The 20,590-nt window shown below is 45.6% G+C and overlaps 1 protein-coding gene across 1 annotated transcript; it reads right to left on the bottom strand.

The window, feature by feature from the left end:
• Positions 1 to 6,030: 6,030 nt before the first annotated feature.
• On the bottom strand, positions 6,031 to 15,743 carry KNSTRN (kinetochore localized astrin (SPAG5) binding protein). The gene is given in 10 exon segments (XM_021695734.1): positions 6,031 to 6,320; positions 7,033 to 7,107; positions 7,846 to 7,907; positions 9,642 to 9,735; positions 9,965 to 10,070; positions 11,429 to 11,476; positions 12,539 to 12,668; positions 15,251 to 15,345; positions 15,534 to 15,667; positions 15,669 to 15,743. Coding segments are annotated over 10 exon segments (951 nt in total). The 3' UTR covers positions 6,031 to 6,188.
• Between the last annotated feature and the right edge of the window lie 4,847 nt (positions 15,744 to 20,590).

Here is a 20,590-nt window from a genome sequence, read left to right as displayed (position 1 = left end):
TCCTTTGCCTATTTCCTTTTTCTATTCTTTTGCTACATTTAAAAACCTTTCCTTTTCTGCACCTCGATGGAGCTCCTTTCTATTTGCTAGATGGGATGCTGCCGGAGTCATGAACTGTTTAATAAAGCCAATTAGATCTTTTAAAATGGACTCAGTTGTTGGGCGCCTGGGTGGCTCAGTCGGTTAAGCGACTGCCTTCGGCTCAGGTCATGATCCTGGAGTCCCGGGATCAAGTCCCACATCAGGCTCCCTGCTCCGCGGGGAGTCTGCTTCTCCCTCTCCCCCTCCCCCTGCTTGTGTTCCCTCTCTTGCTATGTCTCTCTCTGTCAAATAAATAAATAAAATCTTAAAAAAAAAAAAATGGACTCAGTTGAATTTTCTGTTTTTTAACCGGGAAAGAGGAGAGCCGATAAAATTAAGCCTCTATCCCCCTTCGCTATTTTCCTCCTCCTTCGCATTGGCCCATTTCATTTCAGGTGTTAAGTGCCCTGGGTCCGGGGATGAAGTGCTGCATGAAATGAAAATGAAAATGGTACCACCAATATCACCCACAGCAAGGCTGTTAGGAGTGCTAAAAAGGAAGCCATAGGCCCAAAGTGGAGTCACTTGCCCCCAGGACAGCAAATCAAAACTTATTTGCAGTTTCAGTTTCTCCCAGAGCAGAATTTTAAACCAATCAATTTGGAATTTTCTGGTCAGCACCAATGAGGTAATCTGTCACATGGGTCCTCTCATTCCCCCGCACCCCCACCAAATAAGTAATCCATACTTTTCCCCCTAAAGAAAGATGACCTTGCCTGGAACAAACTTTTCTTTCGCTAGTGACTTCCTTGCCCCATCTTCCTTCCTACAAAAACCTTATATTTCCAACAACTCCTTGCAGCTCCCCTCTACTTGCTAGGTGGGATGCTGCCTGATTCATGAATTGATTTAATAAAGCCAATTAGATCTTCAGGTTTACTCTGTTGAATTTTGTTTTTTAATGAGGAATAAAGGAGATAGCATACTTGGTGACAATGATTTCTGTTTCTTCTTAACAGCACCCCATTAGTCCAAGGTCTGAAACACAGCTAAGACAAAAGCCAGGCTTTGTGAGCTTGTCCAGACTGAAATGCTGTCACCCCACATATGATGAGTCTCCCCTAAGTGGAGAACAGGTTTCCCCTCCAAACCCCAAATAAAGGTTCTCCTTCTAGACCCCAAGCAGGGGTCTAGACCTAACGCCATAAAAACGACTGAGCCACCCAGGCGCCCCCTAAATGGAGTCACTTTTGCTAAGCCCCTTAATAGAGGGAAATTTATAGTTTTAAGGCATATACTGGAAAAGAGAAAAACTAAAATGAAATTATTCCTATTTTAAGAAAGCAGAAAAAGAACAGTAAATTAAAATCCCAAATATAGAGGGAAATGAATATGAATAGAAATTATGAACTAGAGAAGTACAACAGAGAAAAATCAACATAAAATTGATAAGCCACTAACAAGACTGATCAAAAAAAAAAAAAGAGAAATTGCAAACTGCTCATACCAAGAATGAAAAAGAAGTCAGCCTTCAGGTCCTATAGATAGAAAAAAGACAAGGGTATTTTGAGCAATTTATGCCAATACATTTTACACTGATGAGATGGGCAAATCCATTTATATAAAGTTCAAGAAAAGACAATACTCATAGATGGTGATTTTCTGTCCGAATGGAGGGGGGCAGTAATTTACTGACATGTACATTTAAGGTTAGTATACTTCGTGACGCCTCAATACATTTTCTTCAAAAAGTAAAATATACATAACAATTTGCCATTTTAACCATATTTAAGCGTACAATTCGGTGGCTTAAGTACATGCACAGTGCTGTGTCATTATCATCACCACTATCCATTTTCAGAATTTTGTCATCATGCCAAACAGTGTACCCATCAAACCGTAATTCCCCTGCCCTTGCCCCTCCCAGCCCCTGGTAACCTCTATTCTACATTCTGTCTCTGTGAAGGAGAGTACCTCAGGTACTCAGGTACTCAGGTACTTTAGGTATCTCATATGACTGTTTTTGTCTCTAAGCCAGATTGAAAGCGGAAGAGGACAGACAGTGCAAACTCAGAAATTTGACTGTGGCAGCGCCTGGCTGGCTCAGTCAGTGGAGCATGTGACCTTGATCTGGGCAGTGTGAGTTTGAGCCCCACGTTGGGTGTAGAGATTACTTAAAAATAAAATCTTAAAAAACGACAACAACAAAAGAGGGGCGCCCGGGTGGCTCAGTTGGTTAAGCATCTGACTCTTGATTTTCACTCAGGTCATGATCTCAGGGTCGTGGGATTGTGCCCTGCCTCGGGCTCCGAGGGGAGGGGAGTCTGCTGGAGATTCTCACTCTCCCTCTGCCCCCCCAGCCCCCCTCAAATAAATCTTTAAAAAAGTAATCTTTTGAGCTTTTATAAGACATAAAAAAGGATAACACCATAAAAACTGTTCATTCTTGGGGCGCCTGGGTGGCTCAGCCAGTTAAGCGACTGCCTTCAGATCAGGTCGTGATCCTGGGGTCCTGGTATGGAACCCCAAGTTGGCTCCCTGCTCAATGGGGAGTCTGTTTCTCCCTCTTGCTCTGACCGTCCCCCCATCCCCTGCCCGTGCTCTCATGCTCTCTCTCTCTAATGAATAAATAAAAAATCTTTAGGGCACCTGGGTGGCTCAGGGGTTAAGCGACTGCCTTCGGCGCAGGCCATGATCCCGGAGTCCTGGGATCGAGCCCCATATTGGGCTCCTGGCTCAGTGGGGAGCCTGCTTCTCCCTCTGACCCTCTCCCCTCTCATGCTGTTTCTCTCTCTCTCGCTAATAAATAAAATCTTTAAAAATCTTTAAAAAACAAACAAACCTGTTCATTTTCCGGAGCACTTTCTTCCTTGTGAAGGGCATGTTTCCCCAGACAGCTGTCCTAACTTGGGCCCTAATAAAACTCCTTACTTTTTTTAGCGGAGACAGTGTGGGGTGGTGGAGGCACAGATGGGGAAGGAGAGGGACAAGCAGATTACGCTGAGCACGCAGCCCAAGGCAAAACTTGATCCCACAACCCTGAGATCATGACCTTAGCTGGCAGCTTAACCTGCTGAGCCACCCAGGCGCCCGTCCTTTTAGCAATTCTAAAAAGTTTGTTCATTTTGTGTGGACAATTTCACTAGCGAATAATTGTAGTTATTTAAAAATGAAATAAAAATATTTTTTCAAATACCTACTAAGTTGTTGGATCTGATCACTTAAAATAGAACCATTGCTACTTCTTTGGGTGTCATAAATATTACTAGGACATTAACTAGGGGCATCATGAACTGAGAGTTTGGAAACCTCTGGCCTAGATGATAAAAATCCACACTTCTTAGCCTGGCATTCAAGGATCAAGACTTCTTTTTTTTTTTTTTTTAAAGATTTTATTTATTTATTTGACAGAGAGAGAGACAGCTAGAGAGGGAACACAAGCAGGGGGAGTGGGAGAGGGAGAAGCAGGCTTCCCGCTGAGCAGGGAGCCCGATGCGGGGCTCGATCCCAGGACCCTGGGATCATGACCAGAGCCGAAGGCAGACGCTTAACGACTGAGCCACCCAGGCGCCCCAAAGGATCAAGACTTCTACTAACACCAAGTACCTCCTGCCCCATTCTTCCCTGGCTCAAATCTTTCTCCAATATTTGCTTGTTGTTTGATCTTGGGTAAATCAACCTAACTAACATCTCTGAGCGTTATTTCCACAGCTGTAAAAAGAGGTAATAGTGCTTACCTTGAGATGGTAATGAGGATTACCTGAGAAGTGCAGAAAGGAGTTATGTGTATCTGGCAGAGTACAAGTGCTCAATTAAGTGTCAGACATAATCCCCTCACCTTGAATCTCTGAACAAGCCCAGTTCCCCAACTCACTTCCCCAAGACTCATCTCAGCTCTCTATTCTTTCCTTCAGCATTTCATGATTTTATTTTCTCCCTGGAGCTTCCAGTGGCACCCCTGCCTTCTTGGGTTTATCATTTGCTAGAGCAGTTCACAGACTCAGAGAAACCTTTTATTTATTAGGTGATCAGTTTACTGCACAGGCTCTAACTCAGGAAGAGCCTGGCGGAAGAGATGCAGAGGGCAAGGTGTGGGGAAAGGAAGTGGGGCTACCATGACCTGAGCTTGCTCCTCTCCCCAAACCTCCACATGCTCACCGACCTGCAAGGTCCTCCACTTTCCAGCTAGCCTCTCCAACTGTTACTCTTCCTTCAGTCTCCAGTCTATGCCCTTCATCAAGCCCTCCGCAACCAAAGTAGCCCATAGTGAACTACTAGAGCACACAGCTATGCCGCACAGCCCACAGTTAGTAAGGTGTTGCTGTTGGCGATTTCACTTATATGTCACCTGCACGTGTAAGTTTTACCGAAGAGATTGCAAGCATCTTTGAGGTTAAGAATGCCATGCTACATTAAAGTTTCCTAGAGCATCTGGCGAAGTGGAGGGCACAGGTCACTATTTGCTGAGTTTCTCTAACATGGGTTCGTCCAGCCTCCAGAACAGATGAAGCGCCCACAACACCTCCACATGTACAAAAGGCAGATGGAGCAACAGGGGTCGGAGGAATCAAGAGAAAAGGCAGAGGGGCACCAGTGCCGGCTGGTGCTACAGAGAACCGTGAGGGGAAGGCCCCTCGGGAGCCCAGGCCACCAGCCACCAGGGTTTCGGCACTGGGCGAGAGGAGTCACAGGCATTGAGAGTTACATTCCCAAGTGTTAACTAGGGAGGCCTGACAAGGAGGTGAGGATCCCACAGCTGAGTTCTCCCCCTCTCCTGCCAAGAAGGAAGTAGAACTTTTTTGGGGGGGGGTGGGGGGCAGAAATGCCAATTACAAATTCATTTGGGTAAACAATCTTTTAAAGTATAAACATGCTGAAAATGGGTAGAAGAAAATATTCAGCTCTTCTCACGGGTGAGAGTTATGTAACTGGGTTTATCCCCTCCTAATTTTGGGGACATAACCAACTGTGTGAATATCTGTGTGGAAGGCAAAGAAACAGCCCTGAAAGTTAGGGTGGGGGTGTTCCTTGGCCTGACTGGGTGGTATCAAGAGGGGAGGGGGGAGGTTGGTGAAGAAATTGGGAGATGCAGAAAAACATGGAAGAGAGCCAGAGCCAAAGCCTGCCTAGATCAACTAAGAAATGAAATAGAGCTGTGCCTTTGGTAAACCCGGGGGAAAGCCTACCACGGACCTCGGCTACCTAGGGAGCCACGGGGCCAGGCCTAGGATTGGCTGTGCAAAGAGCAGTAGATAAGCAGGCTCAGGAATATAGGCAGGGCACAGGCAGCTAGTGACACACAGCTGGGGGATGGAGTCAGGCACCCACCGCCACAAACAGGGGACACCCTCAGAAGACCAGCTACTGCTCCTGGAACACAGCAGGGCTAGCCACAGAGCACTGAAGTGGAAGACAAATATTCTGGGTTACATTGGAGTCTTGAACTTATTCACTGGATTAGGTCAAGAGTATTCGGTGGACGTACTTCAGTTAAAAGGTTTCTTTTCATTTCTCAGTGTTATAGCCTGGATAGTCACAGAAATATTTATTTTAAAAGTAGCACTTAGTAAAAAATAAAAGAAGAAGTGATTTAGACTAAAAGCTCCAAGCTGTATTATTTCAGGTAGGTGTTATTGCTATCTATACCCTCACCCCATTTATTAAGCCATTTCAATAACTTCACGTTCATTAACTCACAATGAGGTCTAGAGCCCAACCAGGATGAGACGGAATGTGTTCCAAGTTAGAAGGGGATAGGATCACTTCCCACTGATGTCTCCCATGGAACCTCTGCACTCCAACTGCACAATTAAGGTTTTCTTCCTACACATCTGAATGTGACTTTTGGGATCCTCTGGCTATGGCTGGTTTGGTCTCCTGATTCTAATGGCCTGCTGCTTTGTTGCCTAGCAGGTCGATCCAAGCTTTCGCACCTCCCCCCCTTATCGGCCTCGATTATGTGTGTGTGAGGTTCGGGGGAACCCACCAGTCTGAGGGTGGCGTTCGCTTGCCTGAAGGAGGAAGCGCCATTCTAGCATAGACTGTCCTTAATCCTACTGCAGCAAATGTCTCCATTCTGGGGATGGTGAGTCCTAGAAGGTCATGGCCAAGAAGCAGATGTCCTGAGTGGCTTCCCCTGTGGGAGCCATCTGGTCACTTGCTTTTTATCACATTTCTAATAGCTGCTCCATTTCCTCCAGGGCTGCTGTAAAATCATTTACTTGACTGTTACATAAAGTCTGCTGTTCTAGGAACCGGGCCCTCTCTTCTTCTTTCATCTTCAACTTGACTTTTAAGGCCTGCGTGGAAAGACATTCAAAAAGAAAGAAACGAACACGTACAAAACTTTGATTCACATGAAAGGCAATACCATCTCAGGACATTATGCTTCTCTTCCCTTGAGGAAGACCACTGGAATACTGACACGTGATTTTTTATCTTAGATCCGTGTATCTGTGCTGGTTTTAGGAATGGTCTCTCTCTACTACAGACTCTTATCTCTAAACTGGAGCCTTGAAATCCTCTAGGATTCAGTGTACTGTCCCCTGATTCTTCCAAGCAATCCGAAGCAGTCCAGACTCAAGAATCCGGGTTTCTTATTACAGTTTCCTTGAGATATCAAGTTTCCAAAGCATAGCTGTCACACCTCTTACATTGAGCAACCTAGTGTTTTGCACATTGCCTCAAGCCCTGTAGATGTGAACACTTCTGAGTCTTAGGAATAGAACATCAGTTGAAAAAAAATGGTGAAATCAAGCGGTCTTGCAATTTAGTGAATAGTAATACATCAATGTTGGTTTTTTAATTTTGACAAATATACTATGATAATCTATGATGTTCATATTAAGGGCACTAAATTCCCTGTATTTATCTTTGCAACTTTCCTATAAATCTATTATTACAAAGCAGTTTATTAAAAAGAAATAAATTGATAAATAAGAAAGAGTCCTCCAGAGCCCCACCCACTGTGGCAGGAAATGGTAATCCTGCCGCATGGTGCCTGCCTCTCACCTGTAACTCCTCCATCTGCTTTTTGGCCGTTTCGTTAAAGAACTTCAGCTCATCTTGCAAAGTTTCTAACAGCAACTAAGAGGAAAGTACAATGTAGTAACAAATCTTTACTGATATATGAAAACTTTCTTCATACAAACTAATCTCTTCATATAAAATGAAAGTTGATTAGTTGATTGCTAACAACCCTTCCGTTCATTCAGGCATTTACTGAGCATCCCCCATGGGCCAGGCCCTCTCCTGGGCACCCCTGGAGGAACACAGTCCACAGAATGGACAGATCACCCCACTTCCATGTGCTCTACGTTACACTGGCAATGTGGACAAAACAGAGTAGCCATCAAAGAGGTGACTACTAGCCTGGGGGTGGAGGAAGGCTTCCACAGCTAGCATTCTAGGATTCAAAGATGACAACTGATCTTTCCGGGGAAGAGGGTATAGAAGCTCAAAGACTTAATCCCAAACAACTACCTTCCTACTTTGGGGAGGGAACCAAAGAGAAGCCAAATTTAATTCAGGCTGGACCTTTCTTTCATACAGTTCTCGGTAAACAGACAAGGGGAGAAATATGGTCAAGTGGAGAATAGAGAAACCAGAAAGTTCTCTATACAGGTCCATTGTAACATGTGCCTTAAAGTAGCATATTTTCAACTCCGACTCACTCACATCTGTAAGCACAAAGTCGCCTTCCAAGTAAAATATGCTATTTTGAGTACACATCCACTGTTCTCTTCCACTATCATGGAAAACAAAGGCGGCTTCCTGGGGTTTGCTGAGCACTTGGCCCTCACCCATTCACACCCATGCCCTCACCATAGAGTCCGTGTGATCTGCGGCGGATTCCCGCTGTGATGCCAGGGTCTCACTGCCTAAAACTGACACAAATGACAAAGTCAGCCTTGCTTAGGGAACTGCACCTAAAACAAAAACTAAAAACCCCTCCACAGACAAGTACAGGAATATTCATGAGGGAAACTTCTCGAAGAGCCTGGTCCCTGAGTTTCTCCTGAGTTTTCACCTTGGCAGGGCCACCCACACCTACCCTCAGAGCTTTATTTTACCTCCCTCCTCTCTAGCTTTGGATATGGTTAAAAGTTCATTCTGCTTTCTCTTCAGCTTAGCAGAAAATTTGTCCAAAGGAAATGTATCGGTTGGATTCTTTTGTTTTGTTTATAATACAAAAAATTATTTTTATTTGAAAAAAAATTTTTTAAAGATTGTTTATTTTATTTTTATTTATTTTATTTTATTTTTATTTATTTTATTTTATTTTTTAAAGATTTTATTTCTTTATTTGACAGAGAGACACAGCAAGAGAGGGAACATAAGCAGGGGGAATGGGAGAGGGAGAAGCAGGCTTCCTGTGGAGCAGGGAGCCCAATGTGGGGCTCGATCCCAGCACCCTAGGGTCATAACCTGAGCCGAAGGTAGACGCTTAACGACTGAGCCACCCAGGCGCCCAAGATTTGTTTATTTTAGAGAGGAGAGAGAGCACGCGTGAGTGTGGAGTGAGGTGAGGGGCAGGGGGAGAGGGAGAGAGAGAGAATCTCAAGCCAACTCCCCACTGAGCGCAGAGCCTGACAGAGGGCTGGATCCCATGACTGTGAGATCATGACCTGAGCCAAAATCAAGAGTCTGACGCTTAACTGACTGAACCATCCAGGTGCCCCACAAAAAACTATTTTTTAAAGCTTTTTGGGCTTAAAAGTTATTATTTTTGGTAAAAGTAGAACATGTGCATTATAAATTAAAATCATACAAAAACATATATGGTGACTATAAAGAATATATCCTAAAATGCACAGGTTAATCAGCAGCATTCAGTCAGTGTTCCTGAATTCAAAGAAGCCTGGGCCCCTTCACTGGGTATTCTCAGGCTCCTCAACTCAGTCTGAAGCTCTTGTACAGTCTTTGGGCAATTCCTTCTTCTACTCCCCTCCTTGCTACAGACTCTGCTCTCTAGGGACAGGGTCAGAACAGAAATCACACTTAACCATTGAGATTCTGCTGATGAGCCGGGTTTAGGAGCCCTTGAAACAGTATCACCTCTGTCTTTTCCCACCTGGGAAAGTTACCGTGTTTGTTATCTGCCTTAAAAGAAATAAAATACTTCTGGTCTATTTGCAAGGTCATAATTGTTGGTACCAAACGAATGGCATAAAAGTGTTCAGATAGGAGATAATCCTCTCTCCACAACCATCTGAAATTCTGTTGGTTAAAGTCAACACCACAAGGGAACACAGAAAAGCTCCTCCACGGCACCTGGCTGGCTCAGTCTGTAGAGCATGTGACTCTTGATCTCGGGGTTGTGAGTTCGAGCCCCATGTTGGGTGTAGAGATTACTTAAAAATAAAAAAATCTTGAAAAAGAAAGGAAGGAAGGAAGGGAGGGAGGAAGGAAGGGAGGGAGGGAGAGAGAGAGAGAGAAAGAAAGAAAGAAAGAAAGAAAGAAAGAAAGGATCCTCCCAATCTTTATTGCTTTGCTAAGCAACCCCACACTGAATGGGCTGGCTGATGCTATGCTGGACTCTTGACACACAGTCCACAATCCCCCCCACGAAGGGGCACGTGCACTGACTCCTCTGAAGGCAACCATGTACTGTCTCTTACCTGGGTTGAGGCCCTTGCTCTCCAAAACTGCCAAGCAGTTGTCTTGGAACTTCTCCAGCTGCTCCACCTTTTGGGTCAGGTCCTTCAGTTCTCCCTATGGAGGTGCCATGACACAGATCAGGCCCGTTCCCCTGTGTGTATGTGGGGGGGCAGGGGGTCTCTCTCGTCCCTGCTCTAATGGTACCACAAGCACAAGCCTGACGTCTTCTCTTCCTTGCCTCAGGCCCCCGGGCATTCCAAGCTTCTCCTCCCCCAGGGACCATCCCTTAGGAGTCCACACATTGCCTAGTGCAGTGACGACAGACGTCTGGTGGGTCTCCTACCTGAGTTTCAGTCAACTTCTGGTGCAGCTGCTTGTTGATGGCCTCTAAGAGCTGGTTCTTATCCTTGAGCTCTTCCTCTGATTTCTGCTTACTCAGCGGTTTGTAACTGTAATGATAATTGGTGCTCAGCTGAAGAGGTGGAGGTGTTAAGAAAATGGGCTATAGAGTCATATGAGCAGGGGTTCAAATCTTGGGGTCATTACATAGTGGTATATGATGCTCAGTAAGTTACATAACCTCTTTGGGGCTTTGTTTCCTCATTTCTAGAATTAGGATAATACCCACATCTCATAATATAATTATTGTGAAAAATAAAGGGAGAGAATACATGTAGAATTCTTGGCACAGCTACTGACACATAGTAAATACTTAATAATAGCCATTATCATCACTTCTTTTCAGTGGCCTCAGAGTCCTTCTTGAATAGTATTTTATCTTCAGAACTTTTTTTTTTAAGATTTTATTTATTTATTTGACAGAGAGAGAGACAGCGAGAGAGGGAACACAAGCAGGGGGAGTGGGAGAGGGAGGAGCAGGCTTCCTGCGGAGCAGGGAGCCCGATGCGGGGCTCGATCCCAGGACCCTGGGATCGTGACCTGAGCCAAAGGCAGACGCTTAATGACTGAGCCACCCAGGTGCCCCAGAACTTTTTTTTTTAATTTTTATTTTTTAAGTCATCTCTACACCCAAAGTGGGTCTCGAACTTGCAGCCCCGAGATTAAGAGCTGCATGCTTGGGGCGTCTGGGTGGCTCAGTCAGTTAAGTGTCTGACTCCTGATTTCCGCTCAGAGTCATGAGATCAAGCCCCACGTTGGGGTTCCACACTCAGTGGGGAGTCTGCTTGAGTCTCTCTCCCTCTCCTTGTGCCCCTCCCCAGCTTGCACACACTCTCTCTAAAATAAATAAATAAATAAATCAAAAAAAAAAAAAAAAGAGTTGCATGCTCTACCAACTGGGCCAGCCAGGGCCCCTATCTTCAGAACTTCTAACACATGCCCAAATAATAGACTTGGAATTAGGACCTATTTCTATAAACTTTCCAGTTTGTATTATTTCTGTCTTCAGAAGCAAAACATCCAAGCCAGCCTCAAACAGAGAGATGGATCCTTCCCCAGGGTTTCTACCACCACCATCTCGAAGTCATTAACCACACGCAGTGCCTCCTATCCTGAAGGCTCACCCTCCTATCGATGGGCTATAGCTGGGTTTGATTTCCAATCAGCAGTGGGCCTGGCATGGAGCCCAGAAAGCTCTTGTCTGGTTCTCAAGATGGGAGCATTGCAGATCCTTGCCCTGGTTCTCAAACCAGGCTGTGCCTCACCCCTGGAAATTCCACTCAGATTTCTGGGGTGGCACCCAGGCTGTCAGACACTAAACAAACCCACGAGTGATTCTGAGGCACAACCAGGACTGAGATCCACCACCTTAAAATGGTGGCCAACTTTCGCTTACCCTAATGCTCACCTCTTTCTGATGTTCTTCCTCATGGCAGTGTCTGCAGCTTTTACCTGCCTAGAGAAGCAAAAACAAAGAAATCAGGATGTTCGATCGTCTTATTGTGGTGATCATTTTGCACTATATACAAATAGCTAAGCATTATGTTTTACACCTGAAACTAATATAACATTGTGTGTTAATAGACCTCAGTTAAAAAAACAACAACAAAGAAATCAGAGACCGGTAGCATTGCTGTTCTGTGTGTTGTGAACAAGGCAGAACAAAGAGCCTAGTTTTCTGGGGCGCCTAGGTGGCTCAGTCGTTAAGCGTCTGCCTTCAGCTCAGGTCATGATCCGGGAGTCCCGGGATCGAGCCCCGCATTGGGCTCCCTGCTTGGCGGGAGGCCCGCTTCTCCCTCTCCCGCTCCCCCTGCTTGGGTTCCCTCTCTCGCTGTATCTCTCTCTGTCAAATAAATAAATAAAATCTTTAAAAATATATATGTGTATTTAAAAAAAAAAAGAGCCTGGTTTTCTGAGGAAAAAACCAGAGACTACATACAATGCAAACAGCTTCAGAAGCTCTGAGGGCCTGTGCACTTTTGTTTCAGCCTAGATTATTGGAAAAGGCTTATGAATAGGGAATGGGCTCCTCTCCTGACCCACCTCAATATTCCGACAGACCTGCGGCTGCTCAAAATGGTGTGGCTACCTCATGTCAAGCTGGCTTCTGTGGAAACTGAGCACAGGGAAACACACACACACCACCCTGGGCGGGACTATGCTCAGACCAGCACCTCGGCTAACAATCAGCCCCACCCACTCTGACCACCACCTGGGGCGGTGTTTGGCCCTGGTACTGCTGTTTGCACACCCGGAGCAAGTGGTGAGAGAACAAAGTACCTCTTAACCTAACCCTTGCTGGGCCTCTTCAGAACTGCTCAACACAGAATCTTGATCCTGAGCAATTTCTAGCAAGATGTTCTCATCGGCGTATTGCATGGAGCACTGGGTGTTATACGCAAACAATCATGGAACACTACATCAAAAACTAATGATGTAATGTATGGTGATTAACATAATAAAATAAAAATTAAAAAAAAAAGATGTTCTCATCGGATACCAATGATCGGACTCTCACCTATTCTCTCGTCTCGGTTTGGTGATTTTTGTAACATCATTCTCTGAACCTCCTGAATGAAGTCTGGAAACATCCACTTCTTTGGACTTAATGGGTAATAGGCTCTTAGAAGTGGCTCGAGTTTGTGTGTCTGCAAAGGAAGACAAGCAGGTGAAACCTCAAGCATTGTGACCCAACAGCTGCAACTCTGTAACAGCTCTGTTCCAGGTTGTCAGAGCCCTGTATTTTCTTTTTTTTTTTTAATATTTTATTTATTTATTTATTTGACAGAGAGAGACAGTGAGAGAGGGAATATAAGAAGGGGGAGTGGAAGAGGGAGAAGCAGGCTTCCCACTGAGCAGGGAGCCCGATGCGGGGCTCTATCCCAGGACCCTGGGATCATGACCTGAGCCGAAGGCAGACGCTTAACGACTGAGCCACCCAGGCGTCCCCAGAGCCCTGTGTTTTCATTCTGGACCATCTCAATTTGCAAAGATTAATTCAGAAGAATCCGACTTCTAGACTAATTGGGGATGGAAACCAAAATCCTTTGAAGGTGACAGTGCAATGTATTTGAGGATCGCCAAAAGCCTGATGATAGGGCAAACTGAACGGCCAGAGGGTACGGGTGTGAAAGTGGATGTTGATACAAGCGAAGAGCGAAATGACAGGTAGTGTGGTGGTCCGCAGGGCAGCCCACAGTTGGAGCCTTCCTCCAGGACCAGTGGAAGCCGACCACCTTGCGAAGCTCCTCTGCCCTCTGCCCGTTCTCCCAAGGCTACGCTCAAACTGCTGCGAGGTTCTCTTTCAACCGTTGCATAGTTGTTGTTATATCTTTATTCATTTTTATTTATTTTTTTAAAGTAGGCTCCATGCCCTACGTGGGGCTTGAACTCACAACCCCGAGCTCAAGAGTCACATGCTTTACCAAGTGAGCCAGCCAGGTGCCCCAGGTCTCTGTCTGAAGTAAAAGGTAACCTTAGGGGAACATATTTACCTCCTCTTTCAAGTATTAGTAAGTTATACACAGTAATACATCTATCCCCAGGTGAAAAGGTGTTAATAAATTTTGATCACAAAATTAACACTCTTCATTGACTGGAATCAGTTCTTAATCTGTACCTGCTAGAGCCTAAGGACTGCATTGTAGGAAAAATTTAGCAGCACTTAACAAAGACTGTCTTCTTGAAATGAGAGACACAAGGCACCTGGGTGGCTCAGTCAGTTAAGCCCCGAGACAGGCTCTCTGCTCAGCAGGGGGTGTGCTTCTTCCCCCCTCCCCAAATAAATAAATAAAATCTTAAAAAAAAAAAAATGAGATTTGCTAAGGAGGGGAATTGGATGGCTGGTCAAGGAAGGGAAAGAGACTTGTTCTTCACTGCATAATGTTTTCTAACTTTGGATTCTTTTTTACATGTATATGTAGGCAAAAAACCTAGAGATAGCCTTAAAATGTTAAACTATTGAGGTTATATATGATCATAAAGCTGGGACAGGAATAGAATGCTGAGATAAAAACTTCCAACTTGGCTGGGGAGAGCCAGTCACTCTCCACCCAAGGAGAGGGCACTGCTCTCCAAGGCAAAGGCAGTGCAAGGGGCGTGCACCCCCCCCCAGCCCCAACTCCTAGGTCCTCCTGATGCCAGATTACCATTTAGGTGTTTTGAGGCCAGGTAAGACAAACAAAAAACCCCTTTAAGCCTTTGGAGAAAAGCCTGTTTACTTCACAGATCAATCCAGCTACTGCTCATCAACCAGCTGCACAGCGTCCCCTGGGAAGGAGTCTTAGATAGCTACTTCAAAATCTCCCACCACAGGTTCTGATTTTTGAAGCTTATTTTGTGCCCTTCTCTAGAAATTAGGCAACTTGACAACTGCAGAGCGTAGATGACTTTCAACCACAAGCCCAGTAACAAGAAGCAAGATGGCAAAGCAATCAAAAATTGCTTTTAATCCTATTTCTTCTCCCAAGGTTATGGAAAACTCTGGCTGGGCCTGACCCCTCTCTCTCACTTCACCCAACAATTTATTGAGAACTTACTATATAAGAGAAACAGTGCAGAAACAAATGTGAATTAGACATAGTGTGAACTCTAGTGCCTCCCTCTAAGAATCACACTTCTCAAATGACTCTCCTCCCTTCTCCCTGACAACAAACCCAGTCCCTCCAGATATCCCAGATCTGGAAATCAAACTGGCAATTGTTTAAAAAGGGATTCCTGGGGCGCCTGGGTGGCTCAGTCTGTTAAGTGTCTGCCTTCAGCTCAGGTCATGATGATCCCAGGGTCCTGGGATACAGTCCCACATCGGGCTCCCTGCTCAATGGAGAGCCTGCTTCTCCCTCTCCCTCTGCACCTCCCCCTGCTTGTGCTCTCTCTCTCTCCCTGTCAAATAAGTAAATAAATAAAATCTAAAAGAAAGGGGGGGGGATTCCTAGCTTAAGGAAATAATACTGTGAAACAATAAGCAACTTAAATCTAATTAGTGAATGCAGCATGATTAGGTTTGGGAAGAGGAATGGGGGAGGGCAGGTCTAAAATCCTACCACAGGGCCCTTGCCCCAACTCCCATCACAAACCTAGACAGCCCAGTTCTAGGGGAGGTAGCAGGTTGTCAGAGCCGATGAATTGCCCTTCCCCTGCCCGCGCCCCCCTTTCCTGGCCACTGATCTGTGCCCTCTTACTCCTCGGTCTGACCAGCCCCGCCGGTCCGTAGGGCTGTGTGGATACCTACCTGCCGGCAGGTCGCCGCTCTGCACAGCGGGGGGTTGCAGAGTGCATACTGTCTTAACCACGCTGGTCATCGTAACGAGGCGGCACGGCTGGGCCCTGGAAGGTGCAAGGTGAACGTTACCGTGACGGGTCTGGGGGCCCGTGTAGGTGGAGGGTCCCCGGAGAGCGCGACCTGGCCTGTCCCGGCCCGGGGAAGAAGTCTGGAGAAAGAAAATTCTCCATTCCCAGCCCATCCCGCGCGCCCCCGACATCCAGCCCCGTCCCTCGCCCCGGGAGAGTCGAACCCAGGCTCCTGCAGCTCCTGCCCGCAGCCCTCGTTGCCCTGGTTCAAAGGAGGCTCCTCGGCAACTGCCGCACCAGCGACCGGGTATGCCGCCCCGCTTTCAAATGGAAACTTCCGGTGATTGGACGGGAGGGGGGAGCGGTTCGCGCTCTGTAGGCGGCCATGTTGTACGGATAGCTGTGCCGTGGGCCACTCCTTTAGGGGCTGCCATGCTGTACGGCAGGTCAGAGCTGAGCCCAGTGCCTGAGCTTCTAGGCTTTGGGTGTCAGAGGCCCCAGGTATGGGCGGGGGAGGGGAGTGGTGCACTTTGCCTGCCTGAAAGGAGCTATGAGCCGCCAGCGTCGTATTCCGGGCTTGAGACACAAACGCCGTCATCGTTAGAGTCTGTCACAATCTTCTTTATTTGGTCCGTGATTGTTAGGGATTTTGCATGATGCCTGATTGGCAAGAGCATAAGAGTATTTGGATGGGTAGGGTGGAGAGTAGCAGGTGAGGTTTAAAAAGGATCTGTGGGCGGAAATACGGCTCACCTAGGACAAACGAGGGGCTTGGACTCACAACGGAGAGATCAGGAGTCCCATCCTCTACCAACTGAACCAGCCAGGTGCCCCCACACTTACCCAGATTTTAAGCAGAGATTCAGAGTTACTCCTAGAGAACAGGGCAGGGTTCTCAAGCACTTAAGGCACTCATTCATTTTACTTAATAAATATTTATTGAGCACCTGCTGTGTGCCAGACCATTCTTCTAAGAGGACAGATGGGGGCGGAGCAACAAACAAAGTCTGAACTGACTTTGGCTCTGCCCTCCTGGAGTTTACAATCTAGAAAATGGAAACAAAAAAATCACACAAACTTATTAGTTACATCTCAGTTAAGTGGGAAAAAAACTCAAATAAATATATATTTACCAACTGTAGTAAAACTATGAAGGAAAAGCACAATGTGCTATGAGAAGAAAATTGGGGAAACAGTTGAAATTGGATAGTGAGGGAAGACATCTAAGGTGATGTTTGATTAATGAAAGATGAATGGGAGTTCGGGGAGCCTGGATGGCTCAGTCAGTTAAGTGTCTGCCTTCGGCTCAGGTCATGATCCCAGGGTCCTGGGATGGAGCCCCACGTGGGGCTCCCTGCTCAGTGGGAAGTCTGCTTCCATTTCCCTCTGCCCCTCCCCCCTGCTTGTGCCCTCTCTCGCTCTCTCTCAAATAAATAAAATCCTTAAAAAAAAAAAAAAAAGGTGAGTGGGAGTTTTTCAGATGAACAATGGGGGAGAGAGGAAAAATGCAAAGTCCCAAAGCTGGTATGACTAGCTGGGAATGAAAGATGGGAGGAAAGTGACACAGATAAAGCTGCAGAAGTCAGTCAAACGGCCAGTTTTGCAGACCAGAGGTAAAGAGATTAAGATTTTATCTTAAGAGTAATGGGAAGTCATTGAAATACTAGAGCAGGAGAGTGTTATTCAATTTATATTTTAAAAAGCTCATTCTGACTACTTCATGAAGGTTTGAAGGGGGGTAAGGGCAAAACTAGGGTGGTAGTTGGGAGGCTACTGTAATGATTCACATGAGAGATGTTGGCTTGGCCATGAGGGTGCTGGTAGTACTGAGAGTGTAGAGGCTGCTTTTAAGCAAACAGGCTAGAGTGATGGAATGCAGAAATAGCCTACAGCAACCACCTGGCTGAATACAGATGGACCCAACAGGTGACCCACCTCAAAATCTCCATAGATCCTAACTGACCAATGGGCTACTACAACTAGACGTAGTTACTGAAAAAGGGAAGATTCCATATGTCAACATACCTCTTCACCTTCCCTCTTTAAAAACAGCCCCCACCCACTGTCTCATGGCAGACAGGTTTGGACTGGATGTGGGAGGAGGGCAATGGGAGAAGGAAAATTTTTTTTAAAAGATTATTTTAAGATTTTTTAAAAAATTTATTTACTTGACAGAGAGAGAGAGAGCACAAGCGAGGACAAGCAGGGTGAGTGGCAGGGCGGGGATGGGAAGAGGCAGAGGGAGAAGCAGGCTCCCTGCTGAGCAGAGAGCCCAATGTAGGGCTCCATCCCAGGACCCTGGGATCATGACCTGAGCTGAAGGCAGATGCTTAACGGACTGAGCCACCCAGGTGCCCCTAAAAGATTATTTATTTTAGAGAGAGCACAAATGAGGGGAGGGGCAGAGGGAGAGAATCTCCAAGCAGACTCCCCACTGAGCGTGGAGCCCAAAGCCAAAGTGGGGCTCAATCCCACAACCCCTGAGATCATGACTCCAGCTGAAACCCAGAGTTGAATGCTGAGCCACCCAGGCGCCCCGAGAAGGAACTCTTAAGGAGAATTCCCAGGCTTGAATAACTGTGTGGATAGAGTCACTATTTTATGTTGCTGGGAGAGTCAGAGCTTAGTTTGGAACATGTTAAACTTGAAATGCCTCTCAGACATTCAAGTGGAGCTGTCAAGTAGACAGTTTGAAATACGGGCTTTGAGCCCAGAGGAGAGTCTGGGTTGGAGATCTACTCTTGAGAGTCGGTGTATGGATGTATTTAAAAAAAAAAAAAAAGCTGAGATACTGGATGAGATCAGCAAGGGAAGAAGTGTACAGAGTGTACAGAGAGCCACGGATAGGGATGGCAGCTTTTAGAAGTTGCAGTGATAGGGTGCCAGCCAAGAAACCTGATAAAGAGGTGCCAGAGAGGTGAGAGGACAACAAACAAAGGGCGGTGCTTTAGAAGCCGAGGAGGAGGAAGTGGTAAACTGTGGAAGGAGGGAGTGGTAAACTATTGAAAATAACTGGTAAAGAAGTCATTGGCAAATATAGCAAAAGGAATTGTGGGCGAGAGGTAGGTCTGAGTGGAAGCCACACTGGAGTGGGTTAAAGAGTACATGAGAGATGAAGAAGCAGTGATGGCCGATGCAGACATTAGGAACTTTGTGGATGGAGTAGAGCAATTGGGCAGTAACTGTGGAGGTGGGTTGTGGGGGTCAAGGCGGGGTTTTCTCAAAGATGCAGCTGCTAGTGGATACATGTGCTCAGGGGAATGAGCCAGCTGAGGGGAAGAAAAGGATACTTCAGGGGGAGAGGGGATGATCAGAGGAGCAAAGTCATACACAGACGGGGAAGGAAGATGGACTCTGGAGTAGCATTTGCAAAATCTGCTCTTTTTTTGTTCACATACCTCTACCGATAATTAAGCAAAAACAAAAGCAGTGTGCCCTCTCATCCATTTTTACCTGATGCCTACCTTTCTTCATAATTTTAAGTATTTGTAAAGGACCAACTTTCCACCTATTATATATTGTGTACCTCTTTATTCATTTCTAAAATTCTTTTCTTTTGGTGTTTCATTTTGGACAATTTCTATTGCCATGTTTTCAAGTTCACCAATCTTTTTTTCTGCAGTGTCTAAACTATTGTTAATTCCAACCAGTGGCTTTTCATCTCAGACAGTTGTTTTCATCTCTGCAAGTTCAATTTGTGTATTTTTAAAAATATCTTCCAAGTCTCTACTTAGCTATATGAACATATGGAATACAGCTATAATAATGTCTTTGCTAATTCTCACATCGGTGTCAGTTCTGGGTTGGTGTCAATTCGTTTTCCTCCTCACTATGGTTCATATTTTTCTGCTTATTTGCATGACAGGTAATTTTTTTATTAGACCTCAGACACTGTAAATTTTGAGTTTTTGCGTGCTGGTTATTTTTGTATTCCTGTAAGTATTCTTGAGGTTTGTTCTGAGATGCAGTTATATTACTTAGAAACAGTTTGATCCCTTCAGGTCTTGCTTTTAAAATTTATTAGATGGGATGAAGAACTAGGGCTAATTAAAAAAAGAAAAAAACTGGGGCTAATGTGTCTCCACTGCTAAGGCAAGACCCTTCTGAGAACTCCAACCAATGCTTCATAAATTATGAAGTTTTCCAGTCTGGCTGATGGGAACAGACACTACTCCAGTCCTCTATGAATACTGGCTACTGTTCTAATCATTTTGGATGATTCTATCCTTAGTCTCAAGTAATTTCCTCACATTTACGTGATGGGTAGTGCTCTGCTGAGGGGTGGGGGGCTCTACAGATCTCCAGAATTCTCTCTCTACGTACCTTTCTTCTCACCAGCACTCTGTTCTGAGCACTTTAGTTTGGATTGCCACAAACTCTAGCTATCTCTTCAGCTCAGGGAGCCTGCATGGCCCTGCCTGGGTTCTCCCTCCCTGCAATATGTCCTGGAAACTCTCTCAAGCAATAAGCTGAGGCAATCATAGGGCTCACCTCATTTGTTTCTTGTCTCTCAGGGATCACTGTCCTTTGTTGTCTGATGTCCACCATCTTGAAAACTGTTGTTTCACAGTTTTTATGTTTAGTTGATTGTTTCAGGAAGGAGGGCAAATCTGTTCCCTGCTACTCCATCTTGTCTGAAAGGGGAAGTTGTATATGTACTCTAAATGTATTTTTGTTCAAACCATGGAGCTGCAGATTTAAATCATTCCACTTTTGGATAATGCCTACCATATATCCTATGTGCAAAGCTAGACCTCTGTACCTATCAGCCAAATCAGACTGGCTTTCTTTTTCTTAAAGATTTATTTATTTTAGAGAGAGAGACAGAGAGAGAGAGAGAGTAGGGGGAGGGGCAGAAGGAGTGGGAGAGAGAAAAAATCTTAAGCAGACTGCCCACTGGCCATGGAGCCCTATGCGGGCCGATCCCATGACCCCGAGATCATGACCCCAGCAGAAATCAAGAGTCGGATGCTCAACTGACTGAACTACCCAGATGCCCCCAGACTGACTTTCTATCAGAAAAATCTGATACTGTCTTTCAGTCCAAACAAATGTGGTTAATATGCATCCTGTATCACCCTTTCACTCTTGAATTTAAGTTCTTAAATGAAGAAGGCACAGAACTGAATAACCACACAGAGGCCTCATAATGATTATAACTTTATCAAGGTCCTTCCAGGGCTTTTCAGCACAGAATGGCTTTGGACAACCAATCATTTACATATAGCACATAGTGGCTTTCTTTTGTTTCTCATCTTCCCATCGAACTGAGTTACAATTT

Source organism: Neomonachus schauinslandi, chromosome 9, assembly GCF_002201575.2.
Source record: "Neomonachus schauinslandi chromosome 9, ASM220157v2, whole genome shotgun sequence".
Lineage (NCBI taxonomy): Eukaryota > Metazoa > Chordata > Mammalia > Carnivora > Phocidae > Neomonachus > Neomonachus schauinslandi.
This window is presented reverse-complemented; position numbering and strand designations above follow the sequence as displayed.